Raw genomic sequence first — 20181 nt, 5'->3', positions numbered from 1 at the left:
GTATGTGAAGTCTACCAATACGCACTTGGCCAGCGCGGTGGACTGTAGCCTAATCCTTCTCATTCTGAGAGGAGACCCGTGCCCAGCAGTGGGACAGTAATGGGTTGATGATGATCATAATCCCTTGTTTCATCAGATCAGCATTGCTGGACTCGGGTCTCATCACAGATTAAGAGAGATTTGGCCCTGAGTCCAGCTGTCTAAGTGCAAATTGGTAGAATTTACACTTTTCAAGGACTTTTTTAGAACTTTTTTTTTTTTAGCGTGCAACTTTTCCCACAATATTTTCCTTCATCGTTAATGCAAAGATAATTTATTTCTATTAGGCACATAACTTTGTAAATTTAGAGGTACTATGGTATTGTGTTGGCGGATTTCAGTTTCATGAATTTATAAAAAAAAATAATCATAACTTGCTCTAAATAGAAAAGATCGCGAAGACACCTACACGATACAGATTTCATAATGATTCAAAAAATTATTTGACTCAACATCTTTAATAACTCCGTAACACAAAAAGTATACATAAAAACATCACATTATATATTCTAACACCGTAAAGGCGGTCCTTGTGCGTGTGATCGAATATTGACAATATGACAATATGGCACTTTGATATTATGTAGAGCAGTCATAGGAGGCCAGACCACATACCAAATTGAAGGTGGTCGTACCTTATATATATATATATATTTCTTATGTGCGTGTGTATGTCACTGAACTCCTCCTAAACGGCTGGACTGATTTTGATGAAATTTGTTGTGTGTGTTCAAGGGGACTTGGGAATGGTTTAGATTCACAATTTAGTGTTAGTCTGTGGGAAAAGGTTTATTTAATTAATTTTTAATTCGTAAGTAGTTATAGAATCGGAAACTATGCATTTGATCAAGTGATGATATTTAGCAAAGTTTTTGTCCAAGAGCCCACGAGGGTTTGGGAGTTGGTAAGACCAATTTTCGCCAGATGGCACCACTGTCATTCCAACGCAGGTACAACTTTTCCGTTTTATGTATGTCATATTATTTCTATAAAATGCGGGCGAAGCCGCGGGCACCACTAGTATCTATTTATATTTAAAGTTTGCGTGTGACATATGTTTGCTAAAAATCTGTGTGGATTGGTGTTTTAGGGTTCCGTACTCAAAGGATAAAAACGGAACCCTATTACTAAGCCTCCGCTGTCTGTCCGTCTGGCACATTTTCCCATACATTTCCAATCAGCGCCCCTTGCGGACATTATTAAAACTGATTGGGAATGTATGGGAAACGTAAACAAATGAAAATCCAGTCATTTTTGTAAAAACGTAAAAACTCATACTAAAGTAAAGGTACTGTTATACAGTACGGTTCTCAAAATGCGAATTGGTCGACCAATCATATTTGGTCGGTGTAGTAAGTTGAGTATGGCCTTCTTATTTTTACAAAAGACGCCTGCCCAGCAATGGGACAATGTTGATAATAATTACGATACTTTAAAGAATTTTTTGTAAGCTCCCGACATTCTTTACTCCGATATTTTATTGGCGATCCAATATCGAATATGTTGTGAATAAGAATTTAATAAACAAGAATGGTCTTACGCATTCCTCTACAAGAATTTTAGATACAACCCTCGCTTAATAAGATGGACGAACTTCATTATTTTTCTATATTAAGATTCCTATGACGGAATAACCTAAACAATTTGTTCTTGATATACAGTTCAAAATAATTGGCCAAGTGCGACTCGAATTCGTTTATGCAGGGTTCCGTATTACCAAATTTTAATTTTGTTTCATATGACACCTATAGAAATACATGCACTAAAAAGTGTCCTACGGTTCGATAGATAGACCGAAACGCTAAAAATATTAGATAGTTAATTGTATCAGGCGTTACTTTGCGGAAATCGAAAATAATAGCATGGCTATTAAGTTAAGATTAAAACTCTTCGAGAGTCAACTTACCCTGATGCTCCATTTTGGAGCGAAACACGTGTTGGTGGTGGTATGTATGGTGGTGTATTTTTTGTAATTTTTGCATTTGCACGCATCCTTTGAGGGAAGGAGGGTGGTACATACTGCATGGTTTAAAATATATACCATCATACATATTTGTAGCGGATTGTTGCGAAGTAGTTTTAATCTTAACTTAATAGCTAAAAATATTGTTTTTTTTTTTGTATGGGGACTTAGTGGGCCCTTTGTTTATGACTTTTTTTAGGACTCGTACATGTTTGTTATAATGACCATAGTAAGTAATACACACTCTGTAAAAATTACAATTTTCTACCTGTAGTTCACCAACCTACCTACCTATTATTCACGAGATAGAGCCCTGTGACAGCCGGACTGACAAATAAACAGAGATTGGAGGCTTACCAATAGAGTCCCGTTTTTACAACGACCAGATTCTTAAAATCCGTTATTATTAATATATTTATAGTATAATTATGATAAATAAACATTTTTTTTTCAGAATGCAGGCATGGATGACACAACAGGGTTCATGACAGATCTGCCGTTATTAAAAAGTAAGTAATTTCTTCACGTATATAACTTGTCTCAATCAAAAATATAATAATATGAGGTGAATGCTAAATTTTCTTACTAAGTATATCCGGTTAGCAATAGACAATATAAAAATGTAACCATTTAAATATAGTACCCAAATTATCAATGGTTTATAAAAGTTGCGTTTAATTCAACACTATACATATTAACAAGAAAAATTGAAGGAAATACCTAATAGAAAAATTATATTCATCCACACCTAACGAGCATTACAGTAATAAGATGCTTTAAGCAGGTCAAATTATTACAACTGGCAATATATAATCCAAGCGGCAACTGAACACCGGACACAGACTAAATATATGTTATTAACTTATCAAATATTTTATTGTTGCTGTTAGAGATGACCCGACTAAGATAAACGTAATTAGGCCCCACATAACAGTTATCGGATAGGTGTATCGATTATTATAAGTAGATTGTAAAGTCCATCATTGACGAATCGATATCGGTAGAATAAAAACGATCAATCATTCGTTTCTATGTTCAAACGGCGTGCAATTCGAAATTTGAATGTTTTGTTTTTCTTTTGTCGAAATACAGAGAAACAAAACAAAAGCTTTCTATAATGAGTGTAGGTATGTATGACTTTAAGGTTTCATGCGGATTGATAAAATTGATTATTTAAATTTCGAACTTATTTTCCCGAAAATACTTCAAAACTTTTTTTGTTATTGTCATTTCATTATTTATATTGTTCTTTTTTAGTAAAGGTTTATTTTGACAATAAAAATTCTGTAAGTGGAATACATATTTCGATAAATTCAATTTTGTATTCATGTTTTAAAAAGGTTTTATACTTTGCGAAAAGTCGAAAATCTACTGACTAAGTTACCAATAACAATGAATAACAAATTCTAATAAAAACGAATTAATAACTCTCCTATTTCTACACTTATAAAAAAGTACTTTTTCACGAAACAATTTCTTTATAAAAATATCCTCATGTGGTCTCGCAAGTAATTGTAATTGGCCTCTAATAAACACCTTTACAAAGACATTCGAAACCGTGAAAAAGAAAAAAACAGTGTTACCAGTATGGTGCAAAGCTAATGACAGAGTGATGTTTATTGTATTAGGGTTGCCATATGAAATATTACAATGATAATGGAGATCACGCTGAGCGCATGTTTGGGGCGTGGCGCGGATTGTTAAGCGCGCCATTGTTGCACGTTGGCGGGAATTTGGTAATAACTGGTATTCAGCCGATTTGAAAGTCGAACGCTACTGATTTTTTAGGAATATTTTTCACTTTTGTCTACAAAAAAACTATACGAATTTTGGGAAACAGCGGAGTTGACAAATATACATTTATTTTGTAAAAACACCGCACAAAATACTTGTTTTAGCTATATTTTTTTAAATATTTCTAACACGGTAACATCGCCTGAGATTCACTTCTTACTACCAATAATTTAATTTATTATATTTTTAATAATAAAAATATCTCACTCACTGAATTAATCCACTATAAAGATCTATAACCGACATACTTACCCATAATTTGAACAAAACAAAAACTTTCTATTCCCCAGTTAATCATAAAAAATCCACTTGAAACTCAAAATGAGTCAACAATTTGCCGCTTAGATGTCCAAATTACTATTATTTATAAGTTAAAAATGTGGTCATTTCGTATTGGTGTTAAAACATCGATCAATGAACTACACGTGGGCGTTGTCCCAATGTTCCGTCATTCAGTATTGAATGATAGATGCGTGAAATGGTCACCAACATCATAACATTAATGGTGCTATTAGTTACCACGACACCAATATTTTATCTTGCTACTTACAAAGAGATATTTTTGGTATTGAAGCAAGCTTGCAGTTCGTGGTGGTAAATGGTTACTGTCGCTTAAATAAGTAAAGATTTGATGAGATTGGAGGTACATCTGAGGTTGGACATGGAAATGTATCTTAACATTATTAAGCACGTTAGAACCTTTGATGGTCTAGACTCAGGCTTCGCCAATATTCCAGCTTTTTCTGCTTTTAACAACCGCCTCAAATAATACTGAGTTATGACGTGAATGGTCGAGTAAGGTGGCAGACGCACTAATTGTCAACCCAATAAACCCCGTTGTCCTCAGGTGTTGCTTATTTTCATGTCGGGTTGAATAAATGTATGACCCACCACAACATTTCTTCATCAACAAGGATTAACTGGTGGAAAATGCCACTAGGCATTAAATTCGCCCTTTGTAATCACTAGGTTTACAATAAAGTAAATAAATAAATAAATTGTAAATTAACAAATAAAATGTCCATCGCCAATTACTCAGATGACCTGCTATTACTACTATTGTACTTCTATTCCATATAAAAGTCTTACTTTCATTAAATATATACCTACTTGTGTGCATTAAATATTATTTTTTATGATCTTAATCCTTATCTCTTTCTCCTAGCAATGAAAGGCCGGGATGGGTTAGGCGGCACGGGGTCTTGTGCTCCTAACGACGTGTTCTGCTCCGTCCCCGGGCGGTTGTCGCTCCTGTCATCCACCAGCAAGTACAAAGTGACGGTAGCCGAGGTCCAGAGGCGGTTGTCGCCACCAGAGTGCCTAAACGCGTCGCTACTTGGTGGAGTTTTGAGGAGGTGAGTGTTTTTTGATTTTTGATGGGTACAGCTTTTTATTTAAATTATGAGCATGACTCTTTGTGGTTGAAAGTGGTAGAAGTGCTTGTAATCGGAAATTGTAGATATATTCGGTAAAAATGGCGACGTTTTGAGGAGGTGAGTTTAGTGCTGTTTTTTCTTTAGATACAGGTGAAGCTTTCATGGTTGAAGTGTTAGATCTCCTGGTAGTCGGAAGTAGTACAAATGTACCAGTGGTGGTATTTGTGGTTGTAGATGGTAGTTTCCTTCCTAATTTCACGCGGAAGAAACCTTTAGGGTCGAAAGTAGTAAAACCCTTCGTCGAGGTTGAATATAGTAAAACCTTATGTGGTCGAAGCCGGTAGAACCCTTCGTGGTTCAATCCGAAGGCACCACTGCCACAACTATTTTTGCATAATAACAGCACCGTAGAACGCCGCTATATTTTATTCTGAAAAGTGAGGTAAATATACACTAAATACCTACTTAATTAAAATGTAGAGATCTTGTGGTCTAGGCCTTAGAGTAATAACAAACATAATTATGCGCTGTTTTTATCGAGAGCTCTAAATACATATGCAATTCAATAAATGGATAATAAATATTCACCACGTCACTATAATTAAAAACAAATTCACTTTTCGCGCCAATATTCCACCGCCATTTACTCCCAAGCGGCCATTTTTTGCCTATTTATTACATTTTTTGTGCTTGCAACACCATGGGTTGCGGTAAAACTAAACGTGTTTGAGTTTTATGAGATCGGATCGTAACCAAACAGTGGTTAGTTGAATATTCTGTTTTTTGTCTTGCGGTTACCATGGGCTTTAGTAATGATAAGCCTTACGGTGCGTGTTTGTTTAGCGTCTAATTTTTTTTTTGTAGCTAACGCATGCAGTCCGCCTGATGGTAAGTGGCTACTGCTACGGACATCTGTAATTAACTCCAGATTTATAATATATATTTGTTATATAACAGACGAGCATGCAATTCCACCTGATGTTAAGTGACTACTGCCGTCCATGGACATCAGTAATCAACCTCAGATAGGATTAGATATTCCTACCTGAAGTCGGCCGACATCTGCCGCTATCCCTGAGGACTAAGCTAGAATGCCTAAGAAAAGTATGTCTCCCTTGCCACACCCCTCAAAGCAAAACATAGCAGCGCTTAACATTGCTGTTATTACGTAGAAACAGGTGTAGCGATGGTGCCTGCAAGTAGCAATTGAGCTGCAGAGGGTTCTACTACCTTCAATTGTAATGCGCTTATTGCAGGTTTTAAAGCTATCATAAGCCTTATTCTACCTGGCTGCTGCTGCTATTCATGCCATAAAAGTAACAGTTTCGACTTAAAATAAGAAAGTTTGTCGCTGCTCATGCTGCTATTCAATTACGGATTACTATTTCACAAGAAGAAATCCCAAACAAGATTCCATTTTCTGATGCAAAATTTGGGGGCAGCAATACATTAGGTATAGTCCGCGTAAAACTGCTAGTACGCTCTGAATATAGAAATGAATCGCGTCACTATAGTAAATTGTATGACTACACTTGCTCGCAACAACTTCAGTAGGACTACCATGAGTTTACAAAAGTATTACTCGCTAGCGACTGCGTAAAATAAATGTATGAAAAATTGTACAGCGCCTCTGGTGGTTACTCGTAGAACTAAAATCCGTAGTGACGTAACTCGATACGTAAAAAACCTATCGAAATCAAATCGCTAGCGAATGTCATTATGATCTATTGCCATAGAAATTCGGTCCCATGAGTCATTAATTTGACAGAGGTTGTCAAGAAATACCGTAACGATAGTAGTTATGTTATTTACTAGCAAAATGACAATAGTTTTCTATTTACCATTTCTATAGTGGCGTTTCTATGCCAACTCATGGTAATGCTACAGATCGGACTAGAATTTTGGTGCGGACTATAATATCCCAGACTCTTTAACGGTTACAACAGACCACAGACAGTGAACATTTAAAGTTTACGTTTAGAGCCAATCCCTTATATAAAATGTACTACAGAGGACTTGTTCATATATTATTTTAGTGTACCCTCTCATGACGCAAGCCGCAGATATACCGTAACGCTTAACTCTATACCACATTGTAAGTCCCGTTAGATCTTTGTCTAGTAATCGGTAACAATTTCTTCTTAAATAATGTTGTGATGTATACCTATACCTACTTGCTAACTCTTTAGAGTACAATGATTTTGTAAGTGGCACCTATTACCTGTTTATGATAATAGAGACATACTTTTCCTAGGCGTTTTCTTAGTCCTCAGGGGTAGCGGCGCATCTGTGGCCGACCTCAGGTAGGTATATGTTAAATATCTAATGCTATCTGGGGTTGTTTACAGATGTCCACGGGCGGCAGTAGCCACTTACCATCAGGTGGATTGCATGCTCGTCTGCTACTCCTATATTATAAAAAAAAAACTCTTTTACAGCATGCGTTACTAAAAACATCTCAAAATCATTATTTATACAAAATTCAAATAAAATAGAAATAGGTACAACACTATTTGTACATCCGTATCCTATTCCAGTTTAATATACCCACTTTTCATAATTCTGTCATAATTCTGAAAACTGCAAATAAATTTTAAAATATACAGAACTATTAAATTAAAAATTAATTTAAATTTCTATACCATAACTGGCAACACCTTTCGTAATGGCGTCCAGTGAGCAGCTGACTCTTGACATTGTCTTCGGCTCAAATACTTCGCATTCTTTGTTAGAGGCGAGTTACATGGCAATTACTAGATGATTTAATAATTTTAAAGGAACCTTAATATGTCATCGTAAGGTAAATACATTGTTCAAATAAAATTTATTTGATAGTATTTTTTTAAATTGCAACATAGATAAGTAAAGATTACTCACTCCTAACAAGAAAATGTGCCCAGTTTTGAGAATTGAAATAGTTGCGTAAAACAGTTTTGCCACTTCTCCGTGTTAAAATGTCCCTACAATATTTGAAATAATTATTTATTAATTATGTAAATGACGCAGTATTCGTTATTTATTCGAAAATTTTCTCTAAAAATGTTTTTATTTGTCAAGAATTAAAAAAAAGAACTTACTAATAAGCCGTTTGTGGCTTCATTCGATTTCAAGGCGGCGAAGTATCTTTACTAATCTATGAAGTGCAAACAAATAGGTCCCGAGAAATTGCTTTAACATTACGATACCTCAATTCACAAATCAGCCAACTCCACTTTTTATCAAAATGTTTTTTTTTTATTTATTTTGATAGTAAATGGCGTTGAACTAAATCAAAAAAATAAATAAAAAATACATTTTGACAAAAAGTTGAGTTGGCTGATTTGCGAATTAAGGTATCGATTAGCTACATATATGTCACGCGCCAACATTACCAATTAGATATATACTAATTGTTTGATATATTAGACTTGGATTTAACCGCGGCTAAGAGAGGACAATCATTCATAGATTTTAAAGTATTCTTAAAGTATTAGAAAACTTTTTTCCTTTTTTAGATACTTACTGAATGGATTGAGATAAAACTTTTATTTCAAAATATAGAATACTACACTGTTATAAAAATTAGGATTCCTGTGAAAAAATCCAAAAGTCTAAAAAAATACAGAATAGTGCCGTGATGTGCGGACTAATACATTGATACGGCAACCCTGTAGTAATACCATCATATAAGAACCAATTTGCACTTCATGATAACGCAATTTTCTTTGGTAAATAAAAAAATTGTTACAACAGTACCAGGAACGAGTTAAGCTTGACGATATTACCAAATAAGGGTTTGGTTCAAATTGCCTTATAAAAATGTATGACATGACAAGAGCTGGTTTGATAGCTTGTTCCATTTTTACTCTATAACTAGTATTTATACTGGGTATCCAGATAATAGATAGAGATTTCAAACTGTCAAATTCAAAGATGAGATGAAAAGAATTCAAACTGTGTTTCTAATGCGTAATTAAAAATAATAAACCAAAAAAATATATCAGTTTATTTTTTAAAACAAAAAAAAATGAAGGAATAAATAAATTTCTATATTTTTCTTATCGTTCTCTAATTTAAACTATAAAGGTACTTATAATTCAAATAACTTGCTAAATCATAAGTAGAGAATAATGACATAAACAAGCTACTAGAAATCAATAATCCTTTCATTTGATACGAGTAATTGAAATTAAATTGGATTCGAAAACGAACTCGAAAATGATATTGCATTCATTAAGTTATATCTCAAATGTGAACATCTAAACTAACCGGATGGAGTTCACAATTCTTCGCAGTCTAAAAATAACATTTGAAAAAGAAATAGTGCATGATAAAGGTATCCTTTTGTCATAATCATCGTAAAAATCAAAGTGTTCCATACTTCTATTTCTAATAAATGTTTGAAGCATACAGGAAAGATATTATTTTTGTATTTAAATCTAGCAATAATAAAATTTGTAATTTATTTTTCGTGTACGCTAACAAAACTATTGTTTTTTATTTGTTCTGTCGAAAGAAATTGTTACAAAAATTGACTGAGGTTAGACGCATAACGTAAAAAAAAACACAAATTTACTTTTTTTTCGTAAAACGGAATAGTGTGCGGTCTTGTAACACATTTTTATTTACTTGAATCTATTTGCCGTTTTTTCAGTTCAAGTTAGTTAGATTCCAGGAAACTATTTCATCAATTACAATAAACAAATATAACTTAATACTCGTGTACTTACACTACACATGCTTTTTTAGACAATCATTATCACCTCCATCAAAACTGATAAAAGTCCGCTCGTAAGTCAATTCGATATCGATACGTACCTATTATAGCTATGTAAGATATAGCGGTTATTTCAATACCCGATGTCATTAGTTCCTCCAATCTGTCGATTCATCCGATTTAGTTTTCCATTGATTCCAAATTCAAATTCATTGTTTGGCTCGTTAGCCGCCCGAATGAGTCGAGTCGTGGTTAAGCGGACGTGTGAAAATAACAAAGAATATCTTTTTAATCTGTGCGCGATCGGATAAGCAGGCCACAGATTAAATAGGCATTGTGTTTTATTTGGCGAATCTGTTACGGTGATAGTCTTAATTCGACTTTAGAAATTATCAACGGATAAATTGAGCTTAAAAATATATAAAAGTTTGAGATTAGAATTTGCTTGGATTTAAAAACAGTTTTAGCTGCTGTGTTTCGGTCTAAAGGGTATGGTAAAGCAGATAGGCATTTAGGTATTCGAGGTATTTCAAATAAGTCCTTCGAAATAGTAACGCGTTACTATGTGGCTTCTCAGATAGAACTCCGATGCCAATTTGGGATTCACTGTAGATATTAATGGAAGGCAGATATCACTTACTATAGGATGGCATGGAACTTACGAGTCCAAAAAAAAAAAAAAATCTTTCACCTTCAAAGTTACATTGAAAAAATAAGCATAATAAAATACGGCCATTGTCAAGGTAAGGTTCATTAAAATTCAAACACTTTTTTATTTAATGGCTGTATACGGGGTGGTTATAGGCTCAATTTTGAGAAACGTCGTTTTCTCCCCTCGGATAAATGATCAATTAGTATCGTATTTTTTCTATGGTAGTAGCAAAGTCCCGTTCTCGTCTTAGGGCCCCAACAGACATGCGACTTAGCATCGTTGATCGATTTAGCGTTACGAAACGTGATACCGGCATCAATGCAATTGCCAAAACGCGAATTATTATAATCATCATCATTGTCATCAACAAATGTTTATGTTACTACCGTCCTGTCAGAAGGATTAGATGTGTAGTTCACTGCGCTGGACAAGTGCAGATTGGTAGACTTCGTATCCTTGACACTTTTGAAGGTGGTAGAACCCTTTGTGGTTCGACTCTGTCGGCACCACCGCCACACCTATTTCTACCCAATAACAGCAATGTTAGGCGCTGCTGTGTTCCGGTTTGAAGGGTGTGGTAAGGGAGACAGACTTTTCCGAGGCGTCCCAGCTTAGTCCTCAGAGGTAGCGGCGCATATGTGGCCGACCTCAGGCAGGAATATCTAATCCTATCTGGGGTTGATTACGGATGTCCATGGGCGGCAGTAGCCACTTAACATTAGGTGGACTGCATGCTCGTCTGCTACTCCTATACTATAAAAAAAAACTTTACTTTCCAAAAATCTGTCAGGTATGCTCCTATGGAGCATAGGATTAAAATCCTATCTAAAATTAGTTGCAAATGTCTACGGCAGTATACTCTAACAACTTTATTAACCGCTAAAACTGATTAATTAAAAAACCGCTCAATCAACTGCCGTTTTGCAATCGATCAAGTAGACCGGGTTGCGTTCTCGAAATTATTTCGAAAACAATTTAGTTGACGAGATCTTTTTAGAAAAACAACTTGTATCAATAATGGTTGTAATCATAAAATCATATTTTTGGGTTCTGTGCCCAAAGGGTAAAAACGAAACCCTATTAAGCTCCGCTGTCTATCCATCTGGACTAAAATCCTATCTGAAAGGAGATAGGCTTAAAATCCTATCTAAAATTAGTTGCAAATGTCTACGGCAGTATACTCTAACAGCTTTATTAACAGCTAAAACTGGTTAATTAAAAAACCGCTCACTCAACTGCCGTTTTGCAATCGATCAAGTAGACCGGGTTGCGTTCTCGAAATAATTTCGAAAACAATTTAGTCGACGATACCTTTTTAGTAAAACCGGTAGCCTCTTTAAACTTATAATTTGTATCCATAGATTAGTAAAGTATTAGTAAAGATACTTCGCCGCCTTGAAATTGAATGAAGCCACAAACGGCTTATTAGTAAGTTCTTTTTTTGAATTCTTGACAAATAAAACATTTTTAGATAAAATTTACGAATAAATAACTAATACTGCGTAATTTACATACTAAATAAATAATTATTTCAAATATTTTAGGGACATTTTAGCACGGAGACGTGGCAAAACTTTTTTACGAAACTATTTCAATTTTCAAAACTGGGTACATTTTCTTGTTAGGAGTTAGTAATCTTTACTAATCCATGTTTGTATCAATAACGGCTAAATACAAAATAGATTTTTTTTATTCGTCACGTTTGAAGGTGGTAGAAACCCTTCGTGGTTCGACTCTAAAGGTATGACCAATACTATTTCTGCTTTATAATAGCAAGTGTGAAGAATAACTTTCTTTTTATTTAAAGAGTTATTTATTAATAAAGTGAGCATCCCCTTACTGCACTCTTTAAAATAAATAAGAGTACTCTACTAACTTAGAGATTATAATTTAGTCCTCACTTCTTAGTGGAGCGACGCATAAGAATAGATAGGATTTGACAGCACGTGCCCTTACTACTATTATAATATTATAAAATATAAATAAAAAAGCAATCAGGAACACAACAGTTATTAAAACATGGTACCGATATACCATTTTTTTTCAAAATACGACCAAAATACAAGGCAGTAAACACTTTATTTTAAAACTTTCTACCCGTCAATCAAGAATACAACTTTGAAGGTAATGGATAGGTTTGTTACATTTCATTATCTGTGGCTCGATCTAGCGGTCAGTAGCTGAACTACGCGCGACCTGTCAGACTGACATTTGTTTTTCTTTTTTTTTTTGCTTATACTTGGTAGCAACAAAAGATTACTTAAGGTTAACGGTAAATACCGTTATTATTTTAACAAAAACATTATTCTTTCTACAAGTATAATACAACAACTAGGTACAACTTTTGTTAAATGAAAGAAAATTAAGCATTGAAGCATTATCAAAGAAATTTATTATGTTTGCATGTTATGTCGTATGGCGGATTTTTATAACATATCATCGTTAACTCATGATTGTCTCACTGAGCACAGATCTCCTCTAAAAATAAAAAAGGCTTAAGTAGGCCAAATATATTCCACAACCATAACTATGTAAAGATAAACTTCACATACTTTGAGAGCTTTTTTGAGAAATCTCAGATAATTATTCCGTTTTCTTCACTATCTTATTTTAGGGAGGTGGTAGAACCCTTTGTGGTTCGAATCCGGCGGCACCACCTCCACACCTATTTCTACCTAATAACAGCAGTGTTCAGCGCTGCTGTGTTCCGTTTTAAACGGTGTGGTAAGGGAGACATACTTTTCCGAGGCGTTCCAGCTTAGTCCTCAGGGGTAGTGGCGCATCTGTGGCCGACCTCAGGTAGGAATATCTAATTCTATCTGGGGTTGATTACAGATGTCCATGGGCGGCAGTAGCCACTTACCATCAAGTGGATTGCATGCTCGTCTGCTACTCCTATATTATAAAAAAATCTCCTATATTATAATAATCACAATCCTGTTGTAATACAATTTGTAATCATGAGCACATACTTTATCACTTGCTTATTTGTTAGAAAATAAATAGTTTGCATATTGCTATTCAAAGCCTACTTAAATTGCTCAACTGAGACCCTATGACCCAATATGTAACACAAAAATATATCAACAATAAAACTCGTTTCATTCCGAACCAAACATACTAAACGCACACACAGTATTAAAGAAAAAGTTACTTTATTACAATGAAATAAGATTACATTCTATGGCCGACAAATACTTACGATTTACTTAGAGTGACGATTAGAATAGAGTGCTACGCCGGTAAGAACAGTAGGCAGATATGTAGTACCTGATTAAAACTAACTTAGTTTTAAATGTAATAGGTAAAGGACTAGTTTATGACATTGAGCTAGAATTTCGAGAATTAAGTTACATTAATTACAGGCATAAATCGTGTTACATGCGTCTTGTGGTAAAAGTATGTAAAATAAACAATGTCCACAGATTCAATCTACAGGAAAACCGCTCAGAGATGACCCGCGTCTAACAAAATATTGTATACGAAAATATTACTTTACACAGCTCATGTCTTGTTACCATTAATTATCTGTAGATATAAAAATACAAAATTAGCTCAGAGCAAATGAACATAAATTACGACCGATTGACATATATTGCGCATATGATGTTCCCACGTGTGCCTTCTGTTCGCACTCGAATAGGCTCGCTCTATACTATATATTACTCCGAGGTGGTTACTAAATAGCTGATCGACTTACAATGATAGGTTGAGTAGTAGGGCGGGACGGGCGTACGTGCGTTTGTTTTAGCTGATAAAGAATCTACGTAGTAAAATAAAAATAAGAATGTATTGAAAAATAAGCAAAACCATGGCATTGTTGATATCAAGATGATGACTGGGAAGGCCATAATCCATAGGTACATGATACATTTCTTATACCTTTAAGAACCTTTTTTTTGTCCAGAGTCTTGAGTCTTATATTTTTTTCACCGTTAAAGCAAGTGACAGTTATATTCAAATGCGAAAAAAAGTGGTGCGTGTGAGATCGAACCACAGACAAATAGCCGAATTTAAAAACGTTTTCATTAATAAATATGTGAATTATCTTGATTTTTAACAGTTTACCTAAAATATAGAAGTTATGAATTAATTTTTTATTATATTCGTTACAGAGCGAAAAGCAAAAATGGCGGTCGATTACTCCGAGAGAAGCTGGAGAAGATCGGTCTGAACCTACCAGCGGGTAGACGGAAAGCTGCCAACGTCACGCTGCTCACGTCTTTAGTAGAAGGTAAGGAACATTGTTACAGTGTACCTATAATATATAACAAGGGCTTCGCCAGACGAGGACCCAGGGGCGAAAGGATAGTAAGTCCATATTACATAAAAACACTGTTTTTATATTTATGTAGGAATTCAAGACTGTTGGGCATGCCGAGATGAGAATGTAAAATAGGATGTAGGTTTTTGTATTAAAATCTTGACAAAGACCGCGTTATTTACCTAATCCCTAGTGGTCGACCTAAATCGGAGGCCCGGGTCGGAAATGTCGAATGAGGTCCAGATGAAGATACTCTAATTTTACAAGCTTTTTAGTCTTCAAGGGCACTTGTAGATACTTGAAGCCCCAAGACCACAGGCCGGGGACAGAACGCCCCTGCTCCCCTTAGTCCGCCAGTGCTTATCCCTTTAATAATACAACAATAACATCAATCAACAGCGGAAGCGGTCCACCTAGCCCGTGACTTTGGGTACGTCTGCGAGACGGAGTTCCCGGCGCGCGCGCTCGCGGAGTACCTCGCGCGGCAGTACGCGGAGCACGACGCCAGGCGGCGACGGGACCTGCTACAGGCTACTAAGCAGGTATGTGGGTGCTCCTATGTAGTTATAAAAAGGGGAGATGGGTGGGGGAGCTTAGAGTGTCCAATCCACACTTTAAAATGTGCGAAAAAATCAACGGCTTGCAATCCGGGAGTACCGGCAAGAGTGACACTAACCAAACCAAACCCTAACCTACCCTAAACTAAATAATAAAATATGATAAATAAAAAATTAGACCCATTGATGTATTTTTTCAAACAATATCTTGAGTTTTGCAGTTTGCTTTGCCGTCTTACAAATTTTCAATTTCAAAAGTAAATCAGATCACGCGAGATTAACATTTTTTACCCACCAAAAATTTCAATTCAAAAATTCTTCAACAGGACTTTTTTCATATTTTCCCTGGCAAGGAGCCTAAATTCCTCCCGCACCTCTTAGCCAAGGATGAGAGAAATTGACGACTAGCCGTTTTTACTAATATTTTTTTTCATCAACCTACGCTATTGATTTTTGAGCGAAAACAGGTTTTTCCTATTATATAACGTGTAAGAGCTTTGAAACTACAAAGGAACTTGTAGACATTTTGAGACCCCCCAGCACCAGAGACCAGCACAGAACACCCCTGCCCCCCATAGTGGCGCGGAAAGTTTTGAAATAGAAGGAACCTTTATTTTTTCCCTGAACTAGAGTTTTCTGGCTATTTATTAAAGATTTTTTCGTTTCCAGGTGACAAAGGAGCTGATGGACCTGCTGAACCAGGACCGGTCACCGCTGTGCAACACGCGGCCGCCGCACCTGCTGGAGCCGGCCATCCAGCGGCACCTCACGCACTTCTCGCTCATCTCGCACGGCTTCGGGGGGCCCGCTATCGTCGCCGCGCTCACCGCTATACAGGTTATTACTGGTATTAGTTATTACAGGTTATAGGTATTGTGCAGTACACAGGAGATGCACCTGGTTAACGTGGTGCGGTACACAGGAGATGCACCTGCTGGACTAGGTCCGTTGCACCAACTAGAACCAACTTTAGAAGATATAACGATGTGATTCAATTAGGGAGGTAAGTACACCTCTTAATAATCGTCAATACAATACAACTTAATAATCGTCAGGAAAACCAGGGTCATAGCGTACGTCCGTGCCACTCGAAAGAAATAAAAGAAGGAGGTCCTTCTATTTAAAAATACCACCACCGTGCCATGAATTTCAAAACTTTAGCACGATCTAATTAGGGAGGTAACTATACCTCCCTAATTGAATCACATCGTTACCGCTACCGCGCCAAACTGCTAGTCCGCTCTGAATATAGAAATTAATCGCGTCGCCATAGCAAATTGTGTGACTACACCTGCTCGCAACAACTTCAGAACGGACTAGCCGTTTGACGCGGACTATACTGCCAACCTATTTTTAGCGTGAAGTTCTGCGTTTTAGTTAAAGGGTGGATGCCTTTTTTGTATAAGACAGAAGTGGCAAACGAGCATGCCGACCACCTGATGGTAAACGGTCACTGCCGCTCATAGATATATAATACACTAGTGGTGCCCGCGGCTTCGCCCGCATTTTAAAGAAATAATATGACATACATAAAACGGAAAATTTGTACCTGCATTGGAATCGTGGGCTCTTGAACAACAACTTTGCTAAAGATCATCACTTGATCAAATGCATAGTTTCCGATTCTATAACTACTTAAGAATTAAAAATTAATTAAAAAAACCTTTTCTCGCGGACTAAATTGTGAATCTAAGCCATTCTCAAGTCCCCTTGAACACACACATAAATTTCATCAAAATCAGTCCAGTCGTTTAGGAGGAGTTCAATGACATACACACGCACATAAGAAATATATATATAAAGATAACCAACACTATATAGGACAAAGATACCTTAAGCCTTAGTCAAACTTCGCTACAGTTCAATTTGATCAAAGAAAACATAGTTGTGGGGGTAAGTCCCCCGAATTTAGGAACTCTAAAAAACTTATATAAGATAAGGTTTTTTTCTAATTTAAATATAGATACAAAAATAATCTGTATTAACAATATATTGTTTGTTTCAGAACTTCTTGAACGAGTCCCTAAAACATTTAGATAAGTTATACCCCCAAAGTGGAATGGTTTCGTCGTCGATTGACAAAACAAAGATGGACCCCGACATCAAAAAGTAGCGGTAGCTGAAACACGGCGGCGTCCGTTGAAAACGCACAGATTTACTCGAAAAATGGACTCGTCGGGTTTTTTATACAGGCAACACTAGTGATGACAGTTGACGTATTGTTTTATTGCCATAGCAAAAATTCTTACCTCTTGCACGTGATATTTTAAGTCAAAGAGCTCGCTGTGTCGATTTACAGATAAAAAATGTAACAAAATATCGTTCAAATTTTTCTGGCCAAAATGCAGATTAAAAATAATTAAGTAATTAATAAAAAAAGAAGGAGGTCCTTCTATTTAAAAATACCACCACCGTGCCATGAATTTCAAAACTTAATTAATGAATAATTAATTTAGTTTAAGTATATTTCATAATAATTGTATCATATTCGAATTAAATAAAGATTAAAAATTAAAATTTTGTACTTATAACTTTAACCTTAAATTATTGATTATGTTTATTATACATCAAATACGCAAAAAAAGGTATTTTAATTCCCCGTCTGACAAATTGGGCTTGGGTGTTGAAGAATCAATAACACAGATAATATGCTTTTATCATTTTATATGCAATAAATCGATGCCGCAAACTCTGACTATTTACGTTATTATGTACATTAAGATTGTATTTATTAATAATTCTGTCTTTAGATAATTTCTCTTACGTATATTTAGTGTTTAATATATAACAACCAACTGCCATTTTACCGATTTCGTAAAATAGTTATTGCATTACCCAAAGATTAGTAAAGATACTTCGCCGCCTTGAAATTGAATGAAGCCACAAACGGCTGATCTGTAAGTTATTTTTTTGAATTATTGACAAATAAAAACATTTTTAGAGAAAAAATACGAATAAATAACTGATACTGCGTAATTTACATGATTATTTCAAATATTTTAGGGACATTTTAGCACGGAGACGTGGCAAAACTTTTTTGCGCAACTATTTCATTTCTCAAAACTGGGTACATTTTCTTGTTAGGAGTGCGTAATCTTTACTAATCTATGGCATTACCTATTTATTTTTGTGATTCTTATTTTTTTGACAAAAAATACTCAAAAAAAGTGCAATTATAAAATACTCAAGATTGTGAGATCTGTGTAAATATAGATTCCGTAGATGAAGTAATTTAAGCATTTATTTAGTGTTTGTGTGCATTTTTATTCGTGAAAATGTATTTTTTGCATATTGTTTAATGGGTATTTTTGTACAAGTACTTAATATCAGATCATTTATTGATAAAAATTGATTTTCATTCATTTTCTAACAAAATAAGTATTGTAATGTTGGGGCCGGAAGATGGGGTCTATACACACTTATCAAAACTAATCAAACAAATTATAGATGGCAGTACTGTTTACTATTTCTATTAAGATTCAATTATATAGTGTGTTTAAAAACATGTTCTTTAAAAAAAAATATATATATATAAATCTCTCAGGTGTGCAGGTTTCCTCACGATGTTTTCCTTCACCGTTTCAGCAAGTGATAATTAATTTCTAATACGCACATAACATTGAAAAATCAGAGGTGCGTGCCTGGGATTTGAACCTCGGAGCTCTCGTTCGAGCGGCTGAGTTTCTTAACCATTAAAATGTTTTAGTAAAAAAAGCCATTAATTATTAATATATTTTTTTTTAATTATTTTATTTCATCGCTCTACATTAAGTTTTATATACATTAAAATTTAAAACAACAAGTGTGTATAACCTCATTCAAGCATTTACTGAGATTAATTGCATTAAAATAAACATATCAATATTTGTAAATATATAGACCAAGATAAACTTTTTCACAGTCTAAGATAACGTACTATTTTAATGACGAACCTCTTTAGTTCATAGGAATAGTTTTGCTAGTGATTCATGTAAAAGTGTGCCAATTAGTTGTAATGGGAAAACTTATTTCCAATAATTAAGTATTTAATTATATATTTATATTTATTGTCACTGTGGTTTGTAAATATGGCTATACTTATTGCACAGACAAAATACTCGTTTTTTTTTTCATTAGTGAAAAAAAATTGGTTTGATAATATTTAACGTCAGAATATTTTTATCAAAATTACCACAGAATCAATAATATAATATAGAATGGTGATATAATCCGCGCCAAACTGCTAGTCCGCTCTGAAGTTGTTGCGAACAGGTGTAGTCATATAATTTACTATGGCGACGCGATTCATTTCTATATTCTGAGCGGACTAGCAGTTTTACGCGGACTAGCCATGTTCATTTTAATTCAATAGCACTTACGAATTAACTAAACGAAGTGATAAATATTATTTCATTAGTATTTTTACGTCACTATACTGTACATGAATATAAACATCGTGCCAAGATTTTTGCATCATCTTTGAAGTCTTACGACTTAAAAATTAACGCTGTGTAAAATCAACGAATAAAAGAAATATTCCGACTTTGAAAAATGGCTAAGTACGTACTATTTATGCATAAATCCAAATTCTTTCTTATTATTATTATTCTAATATGCATATTGGAAATATAAGCCTGTACTGAGGTCTACTCTGAAGTTTCTGTTTCCGAAGCCGGTAAAACAAAACTGTCAAATTATTTTTCGGTAATATCCTAAACTAACTATACGGTATCGGGTATAATTACAGTATCGGTACGGGTATATCTGTCATATTATTAACTCCGAAGTGTACTAAAGCAAGAAATATTCGAAATTTCGGATTGATTTGTGCTTACAAAACAGCTCCCTGAGCCGAAACAAT

General features: G+C 34.9%; 1 protein-coding gene across 3 annotated transcripts in view; it reads left to right on the top strand.

The window, feature by feature from the left end:
• TfAP-2 (transcription factor AP-2) overlaps nt 1–17697 on the top strand; it is a 91600-nt gene extending 73903 nt beyond the window's left edge. For all 3 annotated transcript variants that reach the window (XM_073092071.1, XM_073092069.1, XM_073092070.1), the window contains 6 exons: nt 2457–2511; nt 4962–5151; nt 14636–14754; nt 15184–15326; nt 16011–16178; nt 17347–17697. In XM_073092071.1, coding sequence (XP_072948172.1) covers nt 2457–2511; nt 4962–5151; nt 14636–14754; nt 15184–15326; nt 16011–16178; nt 17347–17454 — 783 coding nt within the window. In that variant the 3' untranslated portion in view covers nt 17455–17697. The remainder of the gene's footprint in view (nt 1–2456; nt 2512–4961; nt 5152–14635; nt 14755–15183; nt 15327–16010; nt 16179–17346) is intronic.
• The last annotated feature ends 2484 nt before the right edge of the window (nt 17698–20181 follow it).

The sequence above is a fragment of the Epargyreus clarus genome, unplaced genomic scaffold (assembly GCF_041222505.1).
Source record: "Epargyreus clarus isolate Ecla_fem2 unplaced genomic scaffold, WU_Ecla_fem_2.2 ptg000035l, whole genome shotgun sequence".
In the NCBI taxonomy this organism is placed as follows: domain Eukaryota; kingdom Metazoa; phylum Arthropoda; class Insecta; order Lepidoptera; family Hesperiidae; genus Epargyreus; species Epargyreus clarus.
This window is presented reverse-complemented; position numbering and strand designations above follow the sequence as displayed.